The sequence below is a fragment of the Ceratocystis lukuohia genome (assembly GCF_044167205.1).
Source record: "Ceratocystis lukuohia strain C4212 chromosome Unknown Supercontig9_pilon, whole genome shotgun sequence".
Classification (NCBI taxonomy): Eukaryota; Fungi; Ascomycota; class Sordariomycetes; order Microascales; family Ceratocystidaceae; genus Ceratocystis; species Ceratocystis lukuohia.
Genome location: NW_027263528.1, coordinates 604085 through 618805, shown reverse-complemented (window position 1 = coordinate 618805; position 14721 = coordinate 604085). Strand labels below are relative to the sequence as shown.

Genomic DNA, 14721 nt, shown 5'->3' with positions numbered 1-14721 from the left:
TGGGGGCTGCTGGGTGGGTGCATGGAAAGGCAAAAAAGGCTTTAAGTAGGATTATGGGTGATGACGACGCCGGGAGTATAACACTCAAAATTTAGGCAAGATACAAATAGCAAACGCACAAGCGAGAAACGAGGGGGGGGGGGCGACAGAGACCTAAGGTACTTTTTTACATGTATGTCACGGTCACGGGTAAAGGACGAGGTGACAGCACAACACAGCCATATAAGAGCATCGCAGGTATAGTAGCAGCGAGAAGGAGTTGGAGAGAGCGAGGACGAGGATGAGGCGTGGGCATGGGCGTGGGTGTAGGTGTGGGAGGAAGCCGAAGAGAAAAATAGAAAAAAAGAAGAGATATGGAGCAAGATGATTAGAAGAGGCGACTAAGAGCAAACTGCTGGAGAAAAGACATCCAAGAGGCCAAAGACAACGTAAGACAGGGAATCGTCACGAGGGATCGAGCCATTAGACATCGATTTGAGCCACAAGAGCGGGTTACTAGCCGGAAATAGAGCGAATGACCAATACTCACTCGCTTCAATAGGGAAATAGGGAATGTGAAAGAAATAAAATAAAATAAAAAAGAGAAGGAAAATAGGCCCAAGGCACGTTATCATATAGTAGAAGGCGGCCAAGAAGTTATTCAATAAGCTCAAGTCGGTGGTGGGCGGTGCATTGTGATGGCAACAAAAAGAGAAAAAGGAGGAAAATAAATAGAAATTGTCGCCCAAAAAAACAGCACAAAATCGGCAGCAGCGCGCGCATTCCAGTTCATGTTAAGGTTCAAAGCTTAATTAATGCATGCTTAATTGATGCATCGCTTGGCCTTGGCTGGGCTGGAACTGGACAGTTTTTGGGCTTTTGGGGTGCTTTTTAGGTGGCGATTAGACAACAAAGGGGGATGGGACAAACAAGGGGAAGCTCCCGTCAAGCTTGGCGGCCTCTCTTTGCATCGAGGGAAAAATGACAGCTAATTAAAGACATTCCCAGTAAATAAATCGATGACAAAAACACTCGGAATTCACTGGTCCAACGATGGTTGACGTCCTAATAAACAGCCAAGCTTGGGGAGCTCTGAGGATTTAGCTGCAAAAAAGACAAGGAGCTTTGATCGTGGGCCGGAAAGGGGGCTGAGCTGCCAACCCGCACGGCAGGGGAAGAGCAAAAGAGGAAGGTAGCGAAAAACCGGCCGGAGGCAAGTTAGGCCGAAAGAGGTAAAATCAGAAACAGATCTAGGGTCTGTTGGTTAGGGTTAGGGTTAGCACGTGAGAGCACGATTATGACGGCAGAACTCTGGGAGAGCTGTCGCAGCAAGGCTGCGGCTAACCCCACGTCTCTTTAGCCTGGTTACTCTGGCCTAGGCTTTGTTTACTTTCAAAGAGCCATAAAAAACAGGCAGATAAACAGAGGGTGCAGTCGTGATAGTAGATATTTGTGCCAAGTTTTGGGCAAGTGACGCAGGCCAAACAAAAAAGACGACCTAAAAGAAAATCTTTCTACCCCAATCCCTGGCACCATATCACATACGCCACTTATCTATATAGCAGCCCCTCTCTTTCCCATCTCCCTTTGTTTACTCGTCCATTTGCCTAGTCTTATCCTCAAAGAAAATACAACCAACCAACCAACCAACCAACGGCAGCGCTGTTGAGCCAGACAATCAGGCGCACAAGCAAGAAAACCCCCTCGCAGATATGCCTCGTGTGGCCCAGAAACCGCGGCCTGCGGGCTCGCGCATGTCTACAGGCACAATGAACTCTCCCTTCAAATCCTCGACCACGACTACTACCACCACTATGCGGTAAATCTACCCATGTCCATGTCCCGCCTTTGCCTTTACATGCTAACCAGCCCTTCTCTGCCTACAGAATTCCCCTTAATGATGACGCCTCTGAAAAAGCCCGTCGCATGCACAGTCGCCAGGCCGCCCACGAAGCCCAGAGAAACGAGCTCAAGCGTGCAGCAACCGCCACACCCCGAAAGAACCGTCGACTAACGGACTTTGACAACACCGGCGCCCCGACAACTCCGGCCCGTGGGAACCGCAGAGCCAGCAGCTATGGCGGTGGCAACAACGACGACGACGACGATGACGATAGCCTTGTGGTCAATGGAACTGCGGTCACGCCTATGAAGCGTGTTCCCATTTTAGCAAACTTTGAAGAGTGGATGAAAATGGCTACCGACAACAAGATCAACGCCGCCAACTCGTGGAATTTTGCCCTAATCGACTACTTCCATGACATGTCGCTGCTAAAGGAAGGCGACGGCGTTAACTTTCAAAAGGCTAGCTGTACGCTCGACGGCTGTGTCAAGATCTACACTAGTAGAATCGACAGTGTAGCCACCGAAACTGGAAAGCTGTTAAGCGGCCTTGCCGACAGCAATAACAAAAAGAAGGACCGCGACGGAGAGGCCGAAGATGCCGAGAGTGATGATGACGAGGTTGACGAGGACGGCAATGTCAAAAAGAAGACTAAACGCAAGGTAGGCCTAACAAGAATTTCCTCCCCATTGTTATCTATCCATCTATCAGTGCTAACCGCCTAATCCCTCTCGACTAATAGGCTCGCTCCGAGGCCACGCTCGCTCCATCTTTCTCCTCACTGCAGCTCAAAAAGCTCGAGCTCGAATTTGCTGTCGACCCTCTATTCAAAAAGGCTTCTGCCGATTTCGACGAAGGCGGCGCCAAGGGCCTTTTGCTTAACCATCTCATGATTGACTCCAAGGGTCGCATTGTCTTTGATAGCAGTGATGATACCGACGACGCGGCAAAGCGCTCCCAAACGGATGCTTCTGATGCCACCGCCGAATTTGACGGGGGGGCTGATTTGTCGAGAATTGAAGAAGAAGAGGAAAGGGAAGACGGAGATTCGGCTGATCCGGAAGATGAATATCCTGGTGCTGATGTTGACTTGGCGTCGCTGCGGGCGCGGTTTTTCCCCGACCTCAACTTCCTGGACGAACTCGATGTGTGTCCTTCGCTCAAGACTTTTGATCTAGGCGATCCGTCCGGCTCTCTTGATATTCCGTTTTTGCGTGCACCTGAAGACTGGAAGCACGAGGGTGATAAGAGCTCACTTGACAACAACTCCGGTATGATGATTGACGACGACAATGCCGCCGGCTTCGACGATGATCTCGGCCTTGGAACCTTTGACCTTGCCGACGACGTTGCATTTGGAGAAGGTGGCGAGGCTTGGGCCCGCGAAGCTGCCTTGGAACCACAAATGCGCGTATTTAGCGGTAACCTAGAGGACGGCGGCGATGATGCACAACTGCTTGATGATCCCAATGGCGATTACGTTGTGACAATGGGCCATCCCCAAACAAATGAAAAGATGCACGACGATATCCTCAGCTATTTCGACCAGGCCCTGCAGAAAAACTGGACTAGTGCTGAGCATTGGAGAATCCGTAAAATCAAGGATATCAATAAGCCGGCTGGGCCTACCCGCCAACGCAAAGAAAAGGAAACATTCTCTATCAACTTTGACTCACCTTTGGAGGACGCCATTGCAGAGGTTCTCTACACGCCTGCAGCCTCCAACACTGCCATTTCCCTGCCAAAGAAGGACTGGAAGGCTAAGAATCGCAACTTGCTTCCCGACGATAAGCACTTTAGCTCTAAAAACCTCCTCAGTCTTTTCCTGAAGCCTCGTGCACGCATGGGTCGCCGGAGAGCCGTTGGTTTTGGTCCTCTACTAGGGGGCGATGGGAACAATGGAGCTGACAACATGCATGAAGCCGACATGAATGAAGCCTTTTGGGCAACACATAAGCAGACACCGCCTACTATGGATGGCGACGATGATGCTGCACCGAGCGGTGATTACGATGCCAACTTCTTCCAAGACGATATGCCATTTGCCGGCGGCTATGATGATGACAACGACGATCAGTTTGCCGATGCTCGAGATCACTTTTCTCCTAGCGCAGATGCACCAGCCATGGGCGAAGGCGGCGGCATGACGCATATGATGATGGGCGGCGACACAGTCATGAACACGATGGGAGACTTTGGCACAACACTTGTCACACAGACACGACGTATCCGGCCGGAATACGTGCAGTATGCTCGCGTTGCTAAAAAGGTCGATGTGAGACGCTTGAAACAGGAGCTATGGAACACCATTGGCTTTGAAAGCATGGAAACCGACGGCGAGAGACCAGTTACGCCAACGCCAAGACCAAAGACTGACGAGAACGAGCCTGGCAGCCCAGAGGACACAGACGAAGCTAAAACACCGCGGGACCCCAGCAATGATCCTACCCTCAAGTTCACAGAGGTTATGAACGACCTGCAAACGGTGTATCCCAAGGCCGTCATGGACGATATTTCTACTAGCTACTGCTTTATTTGTTTGCTGCATCTGGCTAATGAGCGGGGATTGGTGATTGAGAAGACAGACGATTTGCAAGAACTAAATATCCGGAAAGACTGGACAGCAGAGGTTGTAGAAGAGTAGAGATAAGAGAGGCGAGCTTAGGTATAGAGTGTCATGAGGAAAACCAGCATGCAATCATGAATCGATGTAATATATGAAGATATAACGTACCAACTCCACTAGGGTTAAGGTATATCTGAACATCAGATTAATTTACGTTGTGAGATTGACTTTTAGGTTGCTGCCAGTATTCTTGGCTGCTCTATGTTCTTCATCATTTGGGCCTCTCCATCCATCCCGTACTATCCGCCTGGATGATACATCTCCATTTATTCCTTTTGGTCTTCACGTTCCAGTGAGCGTCTAAGATGTTGCAGACACTATAATTTCCGTCTAACAGCGTCCTCTTTTATTTTACCTTGTCTGTTGCCTTGATCGCCCAGGACTCACAAGAAGATCATGTCCTCACTATGCTGACTGTTGTGAACTTTAATTGTGTCTTTAGCAAGGGCTTTCTCTATCCTTCTAGCGTCGCTTTGAGGGAGCCCTTTGAAATCAGCAGTTTCAAACAGCATAAAGGGCATTTTCGTATAGTGCCTCGCCCTCTCTCCCTAGTTCCAATGCTGCGAAATAAGTCCTACAGAGGCGCGCCTCCTGCTCTAGTTCTTTCCTACCAAGGGGTTGGTTGGTATTTAGTGTAACCCCCAAAACCCATCAACTCGTCACGTTACACATGCACTAAAGCGTCAAGTGGGGCGATTCATTCTTGCCAGCCTTGCTCAGCTGCACTGTATGATATTAGCCTTCCTAATTGGCTCAACATTCTGGTGTGTTTCTTTTTTACTTCCCGTTTTCTGGTTTTCATCCTTTCGATCGCCATAGAACCAATAAACTGCTTAGGCACTTTAGTATTCATCATGAGCAACAATGGCGTCAATGGCCACGGAAACTCGGCCAACGAGGAGCAACTTTCTGAAGCCGAGCTTGCGCAGGTGAGAGATTATTGAAACAGGGGACAAGCGCTCTTGGTCTCCAACAATCTACTATCTACCGTAGCAATTTCACTAACCTGTTTCTTGCACTTCTTATTAATAGGCATACCGCGAACTTCTAAAGTATGTTGCTCCTCTCCTTCCCCTCCCCGTCTACCCCCTCACCCCAACCTATACAATCCAAGCCCTAGCCCTCAAAGAAGCCCGTCTAAACCCTATCTTCCCTGAGATGAACAAGGATCAGCGCCTTTCACGATGACGTCATACAAGCGACAGAAGCGGGCCCGTTTCTTTCTCTTGTTCTTTGATGCAGCCAAGGATTTTTTTTGGCCGGCTGTCAATGGCCGATCTTTGTTCTGAGGCTCTTTGCTAATGGGCAGTGGCGGTCGTAAATTGTGTTATTGCTCTTGGCTTTTTCGGTCTCCTCCACATCTCCAAACTCCCTGCCCGAAGCATGCAAAATCTCCCGCTCTATGTATGTATGCATCTTGGGCTAACTCTGTTATCTTCATCTTCTCTTGTGTGCAGGGGCGAGCAGACGGCTGCTGCCATGGAAAACAGCCTAGCAAACCTCGAAAAGACGTTAGACTTGCTGATGGCAGAATTTGAGGGGGCATCGCCAGGAGTAGTGCAAAGACAGGCAGAGCACAAACGGAAGAAGGAGCAGGAAGAAAAGATGGGCAAGGAGAGCGAGAAGGATGGACAGGGGAATGGGGAGAAGGAAGAAGAGGCGGAGAAGGACGTCAAGTAGGCCGACAGCAGTGATGGTTGAGAAAGCACATCTCACTCGCTAGTAACATTTATTGCGTCTCTCTTCCCCTATTCCCCTATCCCTGCCGCTCTACCACACGATATTCGACCTTGACTCGGGCTCTGTTTTGTAGAGCCTCTTTCATCTCGGCTGCATACTGCTCCTCCTCAAGAGTCAGCTTGTTCTCGACACAACACAACTCTGAGTTTGCAGTCCCTACAGACTGAAAGGCATCGGCTCGATGAAGAGCTAGGGCCATCATATCCATCATCCCACGGGAAGGGTTGAGCAATGTAGGCTGTTTTGGTGCAGATATGGTTGAGAAGCTGCTATTAGACGCGAGGGATGGCTGAGTCCGGGGGCGAGAGGCTGTTGTTGGCGCTGGCGGTGAGGATGGCGATGACGAAGGAGGGGGAGGACAGCGACACACTCGCTTCCCTTTGCCCATGACAAACCGAGAACACATTTCTTCTTTTTCTTATCTTGGCCCAGGAAAAAAACAGGTAGAAAATAGGCAAACCGATAGAACAGCTACTCAGATAACAAGAGGATGTGAATGCACAACAGCACAGCAGTTACAAGTTCCCCATGGGTATAAATAACAAATGACCAGGAGCGCCACACTCGTCTAATTGATACGCGGGGGAGTCAAAGAGCCCATGATGAGAAAGAGAAAGGCCTAGGCGCTCTCTCCGCTCCTAAATCGAGGTATTTCAGCCCAGGGAGATCCCCATCGGTAAAAGCGAATTTGATGGTCTAGCCTGAAACAGGGCAAGCACCGTACGGTGCAGTATGCAAAGTTTTTAGTAGAGAGTTCCTTTGTTTATGCATTAGCAGTTATCAGGTCCGAGTCTACGAAGGGAAGACAAAGCAAAAGAGAGTAAGGGAGAGGACAAAGGGGCATGAGGCGAGAGAGAAAGAAAAGAAAGGAACCGGCTACGAACAGCGCTGCTGTAAGACGTGGCCGTAAAGACCAGCTCAACTGACTTACCTTCCTGTTTTTGCTAGTATTATTCTTTATTTTAATACTCTGGCAACAAATAAAAAAGAGATAAAATCCGTACTTTGCATGGGGGAGGGGAAGGGGAGGGGGAGAGGGTGAATGTGCAATTTATTAGCCACTAGCTCATTGATCAGGATAAACAAAACAAGCAAGCAAGATTTCTTTTATTCTTTTATTCTTTTATTCTTCTTTTCCATTCCCTCTTTCCTTCTTTCCCCCTTTGTTTTCTCAATGCTTCAGCGTCTTTCATGAATGTGATTTTGTAGTTTAATGTGTGACTGAAAAACACATTGTGATTTTGTAGTTTGATGTGTGACTGAAAAACACATTGTGATTGTGCATCCTGTCCAAGACAGAAGGAGAGAAAAGGGAAAGAAAAGAGTAGGCGAGTCCAAGGACGGGAGGGTACATGAAAGAACGGACAGGGGAAAGGGGGTGAGCATAGACAAAACAGGGAGAGAGGGCTGCAGGATAAGAGCAAAGTGCTGGGCTCATAGGTACCTAACTAACCAAGGAAGCAAGTAGCGATAGCAGCTGTCATGGCATCATCTCTTAAGCCAAATGTAGCAGCAGCTACGCCCTTTGTCTCTGCCACCGAGTCTAATGACGTCACTAGATGCTTTCTTCACAACCATTCACCCGTGTTGGCAAGAAGAGAAAGAGAAAGGCTTGCATAGATAAATAGAGTCTCTAAATACCATCCAATTGGTTTGAGTACAAAAAGGAAAAGAACTGAAAGCCTTGTACAACACACACACACATATATATATAATGAAAACAACGGGAAAACAACGGCGGAAAAAGAAAACAACCAAAGAGAATCAGGCACAACGTCCAATCACCCCCCTTCCCAGCCGCCCTTTTATACTCTATGCTGCGACAACAGGATCCATGTCCATGGCCTCCGCCGCATCTCCAGCCTCCGTTTCGGATCGAGTTGTAGATGCAGGCTTAACCACGGGGCCGGTGCTATTCCCAGCCTCTTGCTCCATCTCAGCTTTCCCCCTTGTGGTACCTGCTGATGCCAACGTCGAAGTTGAAGTCAATGAACTCTTACTCCGATTTTTCGATGAGGCTGATGACGTTGCGTGTCTCTTCTTTCCCGCCGCTGATGACCCTGCCGAAGGCCGTTTCTGATCCATGTTGCCCGCCCTGGACATGCTCTGGAACGAGCTTCCATATGCAGACACCAACTCCGCATTAGTCCGCTGATGTCCCTGTGTACTGTACTGGTGGAAGCTAGCACTAGCATTCTGGTCCATATGGTGGCCACTGCTAGACTTGGCTTCGGCCTGGCGCGCCAGTTCCCGTTCTCGGTTTTTCTCCAGCAGCTCACAGCCAAAAGTCGCTACTTTGAGAATAGTCTGGATGAGGTGGTTCTGCTGCAGTGGCTTTGACAGGTATTCATCCATCTGTGCTTGTATGCACTTCTCGCGATCGCCCATCATGGCATGTGCTGTAAGTGCAATAATAGGGGTACGGCGGCTAATGGTCTTTTCAAACTCGCGAATCGAGCCCGTGGCCTCGAAGCCACCCATGATGGGCATCTGAACATCCATCAGAATCACGTCAAACTTCTTGCGCTTGACAGCCTCCACAGCCTCCAGTCCATTGTCCACCACGTGTACCACATGATGGTACTTTTCCAGAATCTTAACTGCCAACCGTTGGTTCACGCGGTTATCTTCGGCAAGCAAAATCTCGAACGATTTGGTATTGTCGGCTAGCGACGGGGTGGCACGGTTTTCTAGTGCTGGAACAATGGCATTGGCCAAGTCCATGATGTTGCAAGGCGTCGTCATATATGATGTAATGCCGAGGTCTAAGCAAGACTTCAGGTTAACATGCACCACTGGGGCCAACAGCACAATCGGCAGGTACTTGAAGTCATCCACAGACCGAAGACGGCGAGCCGTCTCGATCGAGTCTACCAGGATAATATCGTATGGCAGAGTCGCACCGGGCCTCATCGACAGCGACACACTTGTCTCCGACGTAATAAGAACAGGAATCAAGCCCATCTCGTTGAGCATGCTCTGGACGCCAGGCCCAAAATCAGACTGTTCCTTATCTACAAAAAGTACTTGGTGACCCCGGTACTGGCTAAGCTCCTCAGGAGAGATTGTCATGGAGGCCAGGCGCACTTGGCACGTGAAATAGAACTCGGAACCTTTGCCAGGTTCACTGTTCACTCGCAAATCACCGCCCATAAGATTGACGAGACGCTTGGAAATTGAAAGGCCCAGGCCAGTACCGCCAAACTTGCGTGTCATGGATCCATCGGCCTGCTGGAATGTGTCGAAAATGAGATCCAGTTTGTCCTTGGCGATGCCAATTCCGGTATCGCGCACGATAAACTCAATGATATTGCCGTCTTGGTACGTCTTAGTATCCTGGCTTGAAGCATTTCTAATTGTGAGGCTGACCTCTCCGTTTTCCGTAAACTTGATGGCATTCCCAACTAAGTTAAGAATGATTTGGCGCAGACGAAATGAATCTCCAATGACATGATCGGGGACAGAGCTATCAACACGGTAGTTAAGATCCAGGAATTTCTCATTAGCTTTGACTGCCAGAGTCTTCAGCGCGTTGAAAACAGTGCCCCGGAGTGTGTACGGGATTTCTTCGATAACCATACGACGAGCTTCAATCTTGGACAGATCTAGGATATCATCAATAATAGTAAGAAGACTGTTGGCGAGGTTGTGTACAATATTGAGCATTTCACGCTGATATTGTGTTAAGTCGGTATCAAGAGTGAGCTGGGTCATGCCGATGATACCATTCATAGGCGTCCTGATTTCATGCGACATGTTGGCCAAAAACTCGGATTTAGTCTTGTTGGCAAGCTCGGCAGCTTCACGGGCCTGCTGATTTCTGTGTATAGAGTCTCTCAGGTTTGACACCATGAGGTTGATCTTGCGCTTCAGCTCGTCCATTTCTCCTGAAGCTTCGACATCGACCAGCTTGGTGAAGTCACCATCTGTAGCGAGGTTTGTGATATCGGAGAAGGCTCTCACTTGGGTGGTCTAGGTTACATGTGTTAGACGAAAATATTCGCGTGAAGAGATAGGTGAGAGTAGAGGAGAAAGCGAGAAACAAAAAAAACAAGTTGACTTGGGGTACTCCACTTACCAAATTGCTAGCCATGGTGTTGACATCTGTTGTAATCTCTTTCCAACGTCCATTGAGGCCCTCTACATCGGCTTGGGCACCCATTTTCCCATCAACGCCCACATCCTTGGCCACACGCTGCACTTCGTTACAGAAGCTGGATAGACGGTCAACCATGTTGTTGATTGTCTCCTTTAATATCATGATTTCGCCTCGAGCCTGGACTTCGATCTTTTGGGTCATGTCACCGTTGGCAATAGCCTGGGTAACGGTGGAGATGCTGCGCACCTATAGGAAAAGAAGAGCAACGGTTAGTATATGCGCTCAAGTGTTCTTGTTGCGGGCGGACAAGCGCGCTTTGTTTACGCCAACATACCTGAACAGTAAGCTTTGATGCCATCGTGTTGACATTCTCGGTGAGATCCTTCCATTTGCCCTCAACATTGGCCACCTGGGCCTGGCCTCCCAGTGTACCATCAGTACCGACTTCGCGCGCGACTTTGCTAACCTCAAAGGCAAAGGTGCCCAGGCGATCAACCATGGTGTTGATAGTATTTTTGAGATCTTGAATCTCGCCCTGAGCCGGTACAAGAATCTTCTTCGACAAGTCTCCCTTTGCGACTGCAGAAGTGACATTGGCAATCTCACGCACTTGGGTTGTCAAGTTCATAGCCATGCCGTTAACGTTCTCGGTAAGGTCCCTCCAGGTTCCCTCAACGTCATGCACGGTGGCCTGTCCGCCAAGACGCCCCTCAGTGCCGACTTCTCTGGCAATCTTAGTAACTTCTCGAGCAAACTGCTGCAGCTGGTCAACCATGGAGTTTATTGTGGACTTGAGCTCAAATATTTCTCCCTTGCAATCGGCCTGGACCTTTTGCGTTAAATCACCCTTTGCGACAGCAGTAGTGACCTTGATGATATCTCTGACTTGGGTAGTGAGGTTATTGGCCATGGCATTGACATTGATGGTCAGGTCGTTCCACATGCCCTTGACGCCTTCAACATCAGCTTGACCACCCAGGATACCCTCTGTCCCGACATCTCTAGCGACACGCGTGACTTCGGAAGCGAATGTACGTAGCTGGTCAACCATGGTGTTGATAGTTTGTTGCAGCTGCAGGATTTCTCCCTGAGCGCGCTGCTCGATCTTCTTTGTCAGGTCTCCGTGGGCCACAGCAGTAGTGACAGAGGCGATTTCTCTGACCTGATTGGTCAGGTTTTGGGCCATGACATTGACTAGGAGATGCGTTAGCCTTGGACCTAAGAAACCCAACATTGACAAAAGAAATAAAAAATGGGACATGACATACCATTGTCCGTAAGCTCCTTCCAAGTGCCATCAACACCGTCGATACGCGCTTGGCCTCCCAACAGACCTTCGGTGCCGACTTCGCGAGCTACACGTGAAACCTCGCTGGAGAAAACATTTAATTGCTGCATCATGCGGTTGATTGTGTGCTTGAAAGCAGTAATTTCAGGATCGACTTCGACATCGCTAAGACTGGCAGTTTTGGTGAGATCGCCGCGAGCAACGGCGGAAAGGATGTCCCCTATTTCTCTGAGTGCTTTTTGGAAGGCTTCATTTGCTTTTTGGTGCTTCAAGAGCTCGGCTTCCAGTGTCTTTATGCGGTGTGTATCTTGAGGTTCAGATGCGGTAGTCTGGTGCTGGGCTAGCTGGGTATCGATGGAAGCAGAGAGATCAGTTTGAGGAGGAGCGACGACAGAAGAGTTGAGATCTAGAATTGTCAGTTTTGAGGCAGAGAAATATATGAAAACAGGAGAGAAACACCGGTTGGTTAGCTAGTACACACCTTGGGCATCTGTAGATGTCGGTATTGAAGCAGCTGCCCGCTTGCCAGCTGCAGAGAGAGCTTCGGTAGCAGAGACCGAAATACCAGGAATAGTCGAGTTTTCAGTGGCGATAGGCTCTGTAATAGGCTCAGATCGAGTATTTAGACCTTCGATTCGAAGAACAAGCTTGGCTAGCTCTTGTTCTAGAAGGCGTTTTTGAGCGCTGTCATCACCAGGCAGTCTGATTTGAGAAGCAAGATTGAGTGGTAGAGTAGTGGGAATATTTGGGTCGGGGGCCAAAGACGAGATGACAGCCGTGATAGCGGCGAAGGCTGACTTGTCGCCCATGATGTATGTTTGCGGGGAGAGAAAAAGAAGAGGAAAGAGATAGGTTCAGAAGTGGGGTTCAAGGCCCGGAAGACGGCGAGAGAAAACACGCCGAGGAAAAAAAGGTGGGGTCGGGGAGGAGGCTGGAAGAAAGCTTTATTGGGATGGCCGTGAGCTTGTTATTTTGCTGATATGGGTATGGGGACGTATGTGCGTATGCGTTGGTTGGTTCGTTTTGGCCGATATTTCGCTGTTCTTGTCTCCCAGAAGAAGCTTTGGCCCTTAATGAATGACGGCAGAAAAAGAAAGACAGGGAAAAAAAGAAACGAAAACTGAGAAGATCGAGAAGATCGAGGAGATCGAGAAGATCGAGAGGATCGAGGAAAATGCGTATATTGTGCTAGCAAAGGGCCCTTCTCGTCGATATTGCAATTAGAGGGACAGACAAAAGCCGAAGGCGGTGATGGAAATTACAATGGAGATAGACGGGAAATAGCGATGAAATATAAAAGGCACGTCCTCTTGTCCCTCAGAGGCTTTCCCATTCAGCGTTATGCCTTTTGCTATTGCAGAGCTTCCTTTTTGAGGGGGAAGTTTGTTGTTAATATCGTGCTTAGTTTAGCTAATCCTAGGTTTATAAAGGAAGAAAAGAAGTAGAAGAGAAAAAGGAAATTTTAGGGAAGAGAAAATTAAGAGAATATGGAAAGGAAAAAAAAAAGAGAACAAGGAAGGAAGAAGGAAAAAAGACGGCCAAGAAGGATCCGGAGCGGAACAAGGCAAGAAGCACGTTAGTAAGTGCAAGTACGAGTGCAGGCAAAAGGGAAGGAAACAAAAAAGAAAAAAAACAAAAAGGGCAAGCAGCAGCAAGAAGGGAAGGAAGAGAAGAATTATCAAGAAATGCAACAGCATTTATTGCCATACACACCCTACAGATTACTATAAAGATACAAGAGGCCAACCCCAACTTACCAGCGGGCTTTTCTCTAGTTCTTTCTTTTCCTTCAGACTATTCGTCTCTCTATCACTGTCTGCTCTTCCACAAAATAAAATAAAGTAAAATTTACACTTATTTGGAGGATTGCCGTTGCTGGCTTGCCAAGTTGCCACACGCCTTACTAACAGCTCACGCACTCACCACCTACCGGGTGTTAGGCTTGTTATCATCTTCAGGGGCCTCTTCCCCTGATCTAATCACAGGTTAGGCGCTGAAGACCTGAGAACATGAAGCCTGACATGCTAAGATGACTGAGACAAAGGGGAGGGGCCCTTGACAACAAATTTGGGGAGAAAGAGGGGGAGGGACATTGAGGGGTATTTCCAGCCTAGGCTAGCCACAGGACCTCGATACATGAGAGTAATAAGAAAGCGCCAGAGCAGCACATCATGATAGATCACGCTATACACCAAGATTCCCACCCAATCCAACATCAGCAACTTGGCGCGAATCTCTACACAGAAACAAAACTTACTCTCTACGTTTGTATCTCAATCCAAACACTCACCAGGAGCCAGCTAACGTTCAGCTAACAGCCTGCTAGTTCCAACCCATAACCGCTAATACATAGTTTCAATGGCCGTGCCCATCCAGATTAGTTTCTTCTGTTGTTCTTCATCTCATTTCTGCCACTGTTCTCCCCTGTACCCTGCCCTGCTTATCGTTATCCTATCTACCCCAATAATAAAAACACCGCCCAGCGCATTCTCAGCTCCAATCTTCGCATCTAACAGTGCTATTCTTTTGTCAGTCCGTTTCTACGCGCAGAACCAGAAATTCAAACACAAATAAAGTGTGCTACATCCTCATGCAGTACCACTGCACTATCTCGGACATCCTAGCTGCTCTGCTGCGAGCTTAGAGCCCCGTGACTCTATTCCAACCCCTCTTAGTCTGTCATCTTGCCGCTGCTACTCCAGCTTTCACTGTTACTGTACTACGTGCTATATGGACACACGCAATATCATTACTTGTATTTCAGTACACCATATCACTCCTATACTTATTATTCTGCTCCCTTCATTCGTGTCTTACTCCCATGCCCTCCCCTTTTTCTTTCTCCTCTCCTTTGATGTCTGGCAAAAATCCCTTCTGGTGGTGCCTAAAGCTTGCTTCCCTTTCATGGTGACGACAAGAAAAACAACAGAACCCTTTTTTCGTAGCCCCCTCCTTCCCTTGGCCTTCTTTTCGGGCCAAAGTCCTTCGGGAAATCAAGTAAGGATTTAGCTCCATCCTCCATCATGACGTCATGATACATATTAGGGTTCCTCATGCATTAGGGTTCTATTCAGAACAAGTTTGGGGAGGATTTTCTGCACACTTATGAAACGTGATCAGCAACTTCCTTTCTGCGCATCTACCCG

At 48.6% G+C, this 14721-nt stretch overlaps 3 protein-coding genes across 3 annotated transcripts; 2 read left to right on the top strand and 1 right to left on the bottom strand.

Annotated features, from left to right (window-relative positions):
- Positions 1 to 1691: 1691 nt before the first annotated feature.
- HOO65_090135 (Condensin complex subunit 2) lies at positions 1692 to 4466 on the top strand (the record flags this gene model as incomplete). Its single annotated transcript, XM_071004446.1, has 3 exons — positions 1692 to 1798; positions 1866 to 2484; positions 2565 to 4466. The coding sequence occupies 3 exons, from the start codon at positions 1692 to 1694 to the stop codon at positions 4464 to 4466; spliced, it is 2628 nt and encodes an 875-aa protein (XP_070856021.1).
- An 836-nt stretch (positions 4467 to 5302) lies between these two features.
- On the top strand, positions 5303 to 6128 carry HOO65_090134 (uncharacterized protein; the record flags this gene model as incomplete). Its single annotated transcript, XM_071004595.1, has 3 exons — positions 5303 to 5377; positions 5481 to 5500; positions 5906 to 6128. 3 exons carry the CDS (start codon positions 5303 to 5305, stop codon positions 6126 to 6128), a joined length of 318 nt encoding a protein of 105 aa, XP_070856020.1.
- A 1872-nt stretch (positions 6129 to 8000) lies between these two features.
- HOO65_090133 (Histidine protein kinase NIK1) lies at positions 8001 to 12384 on the bottom strand (the record flags this gene model as incomplete). Its single annotated transcript, XM_071004424.1, has 5 exons — positions 8001 to 10160; positions 10267 to 10533; positions 10622 to 11481; positions 11556 to 11981; positions 12057 to 12384. 5 exons carry the CDS (start codon positions 12382 to 12384, stop codon positions 8001 to 8003), a joined length of 4041 nt encoding a protein of 1346 aa, XP_070856019.1.
- Positions 12385 to 14721: the final 2337 nt, after the last annotated feature.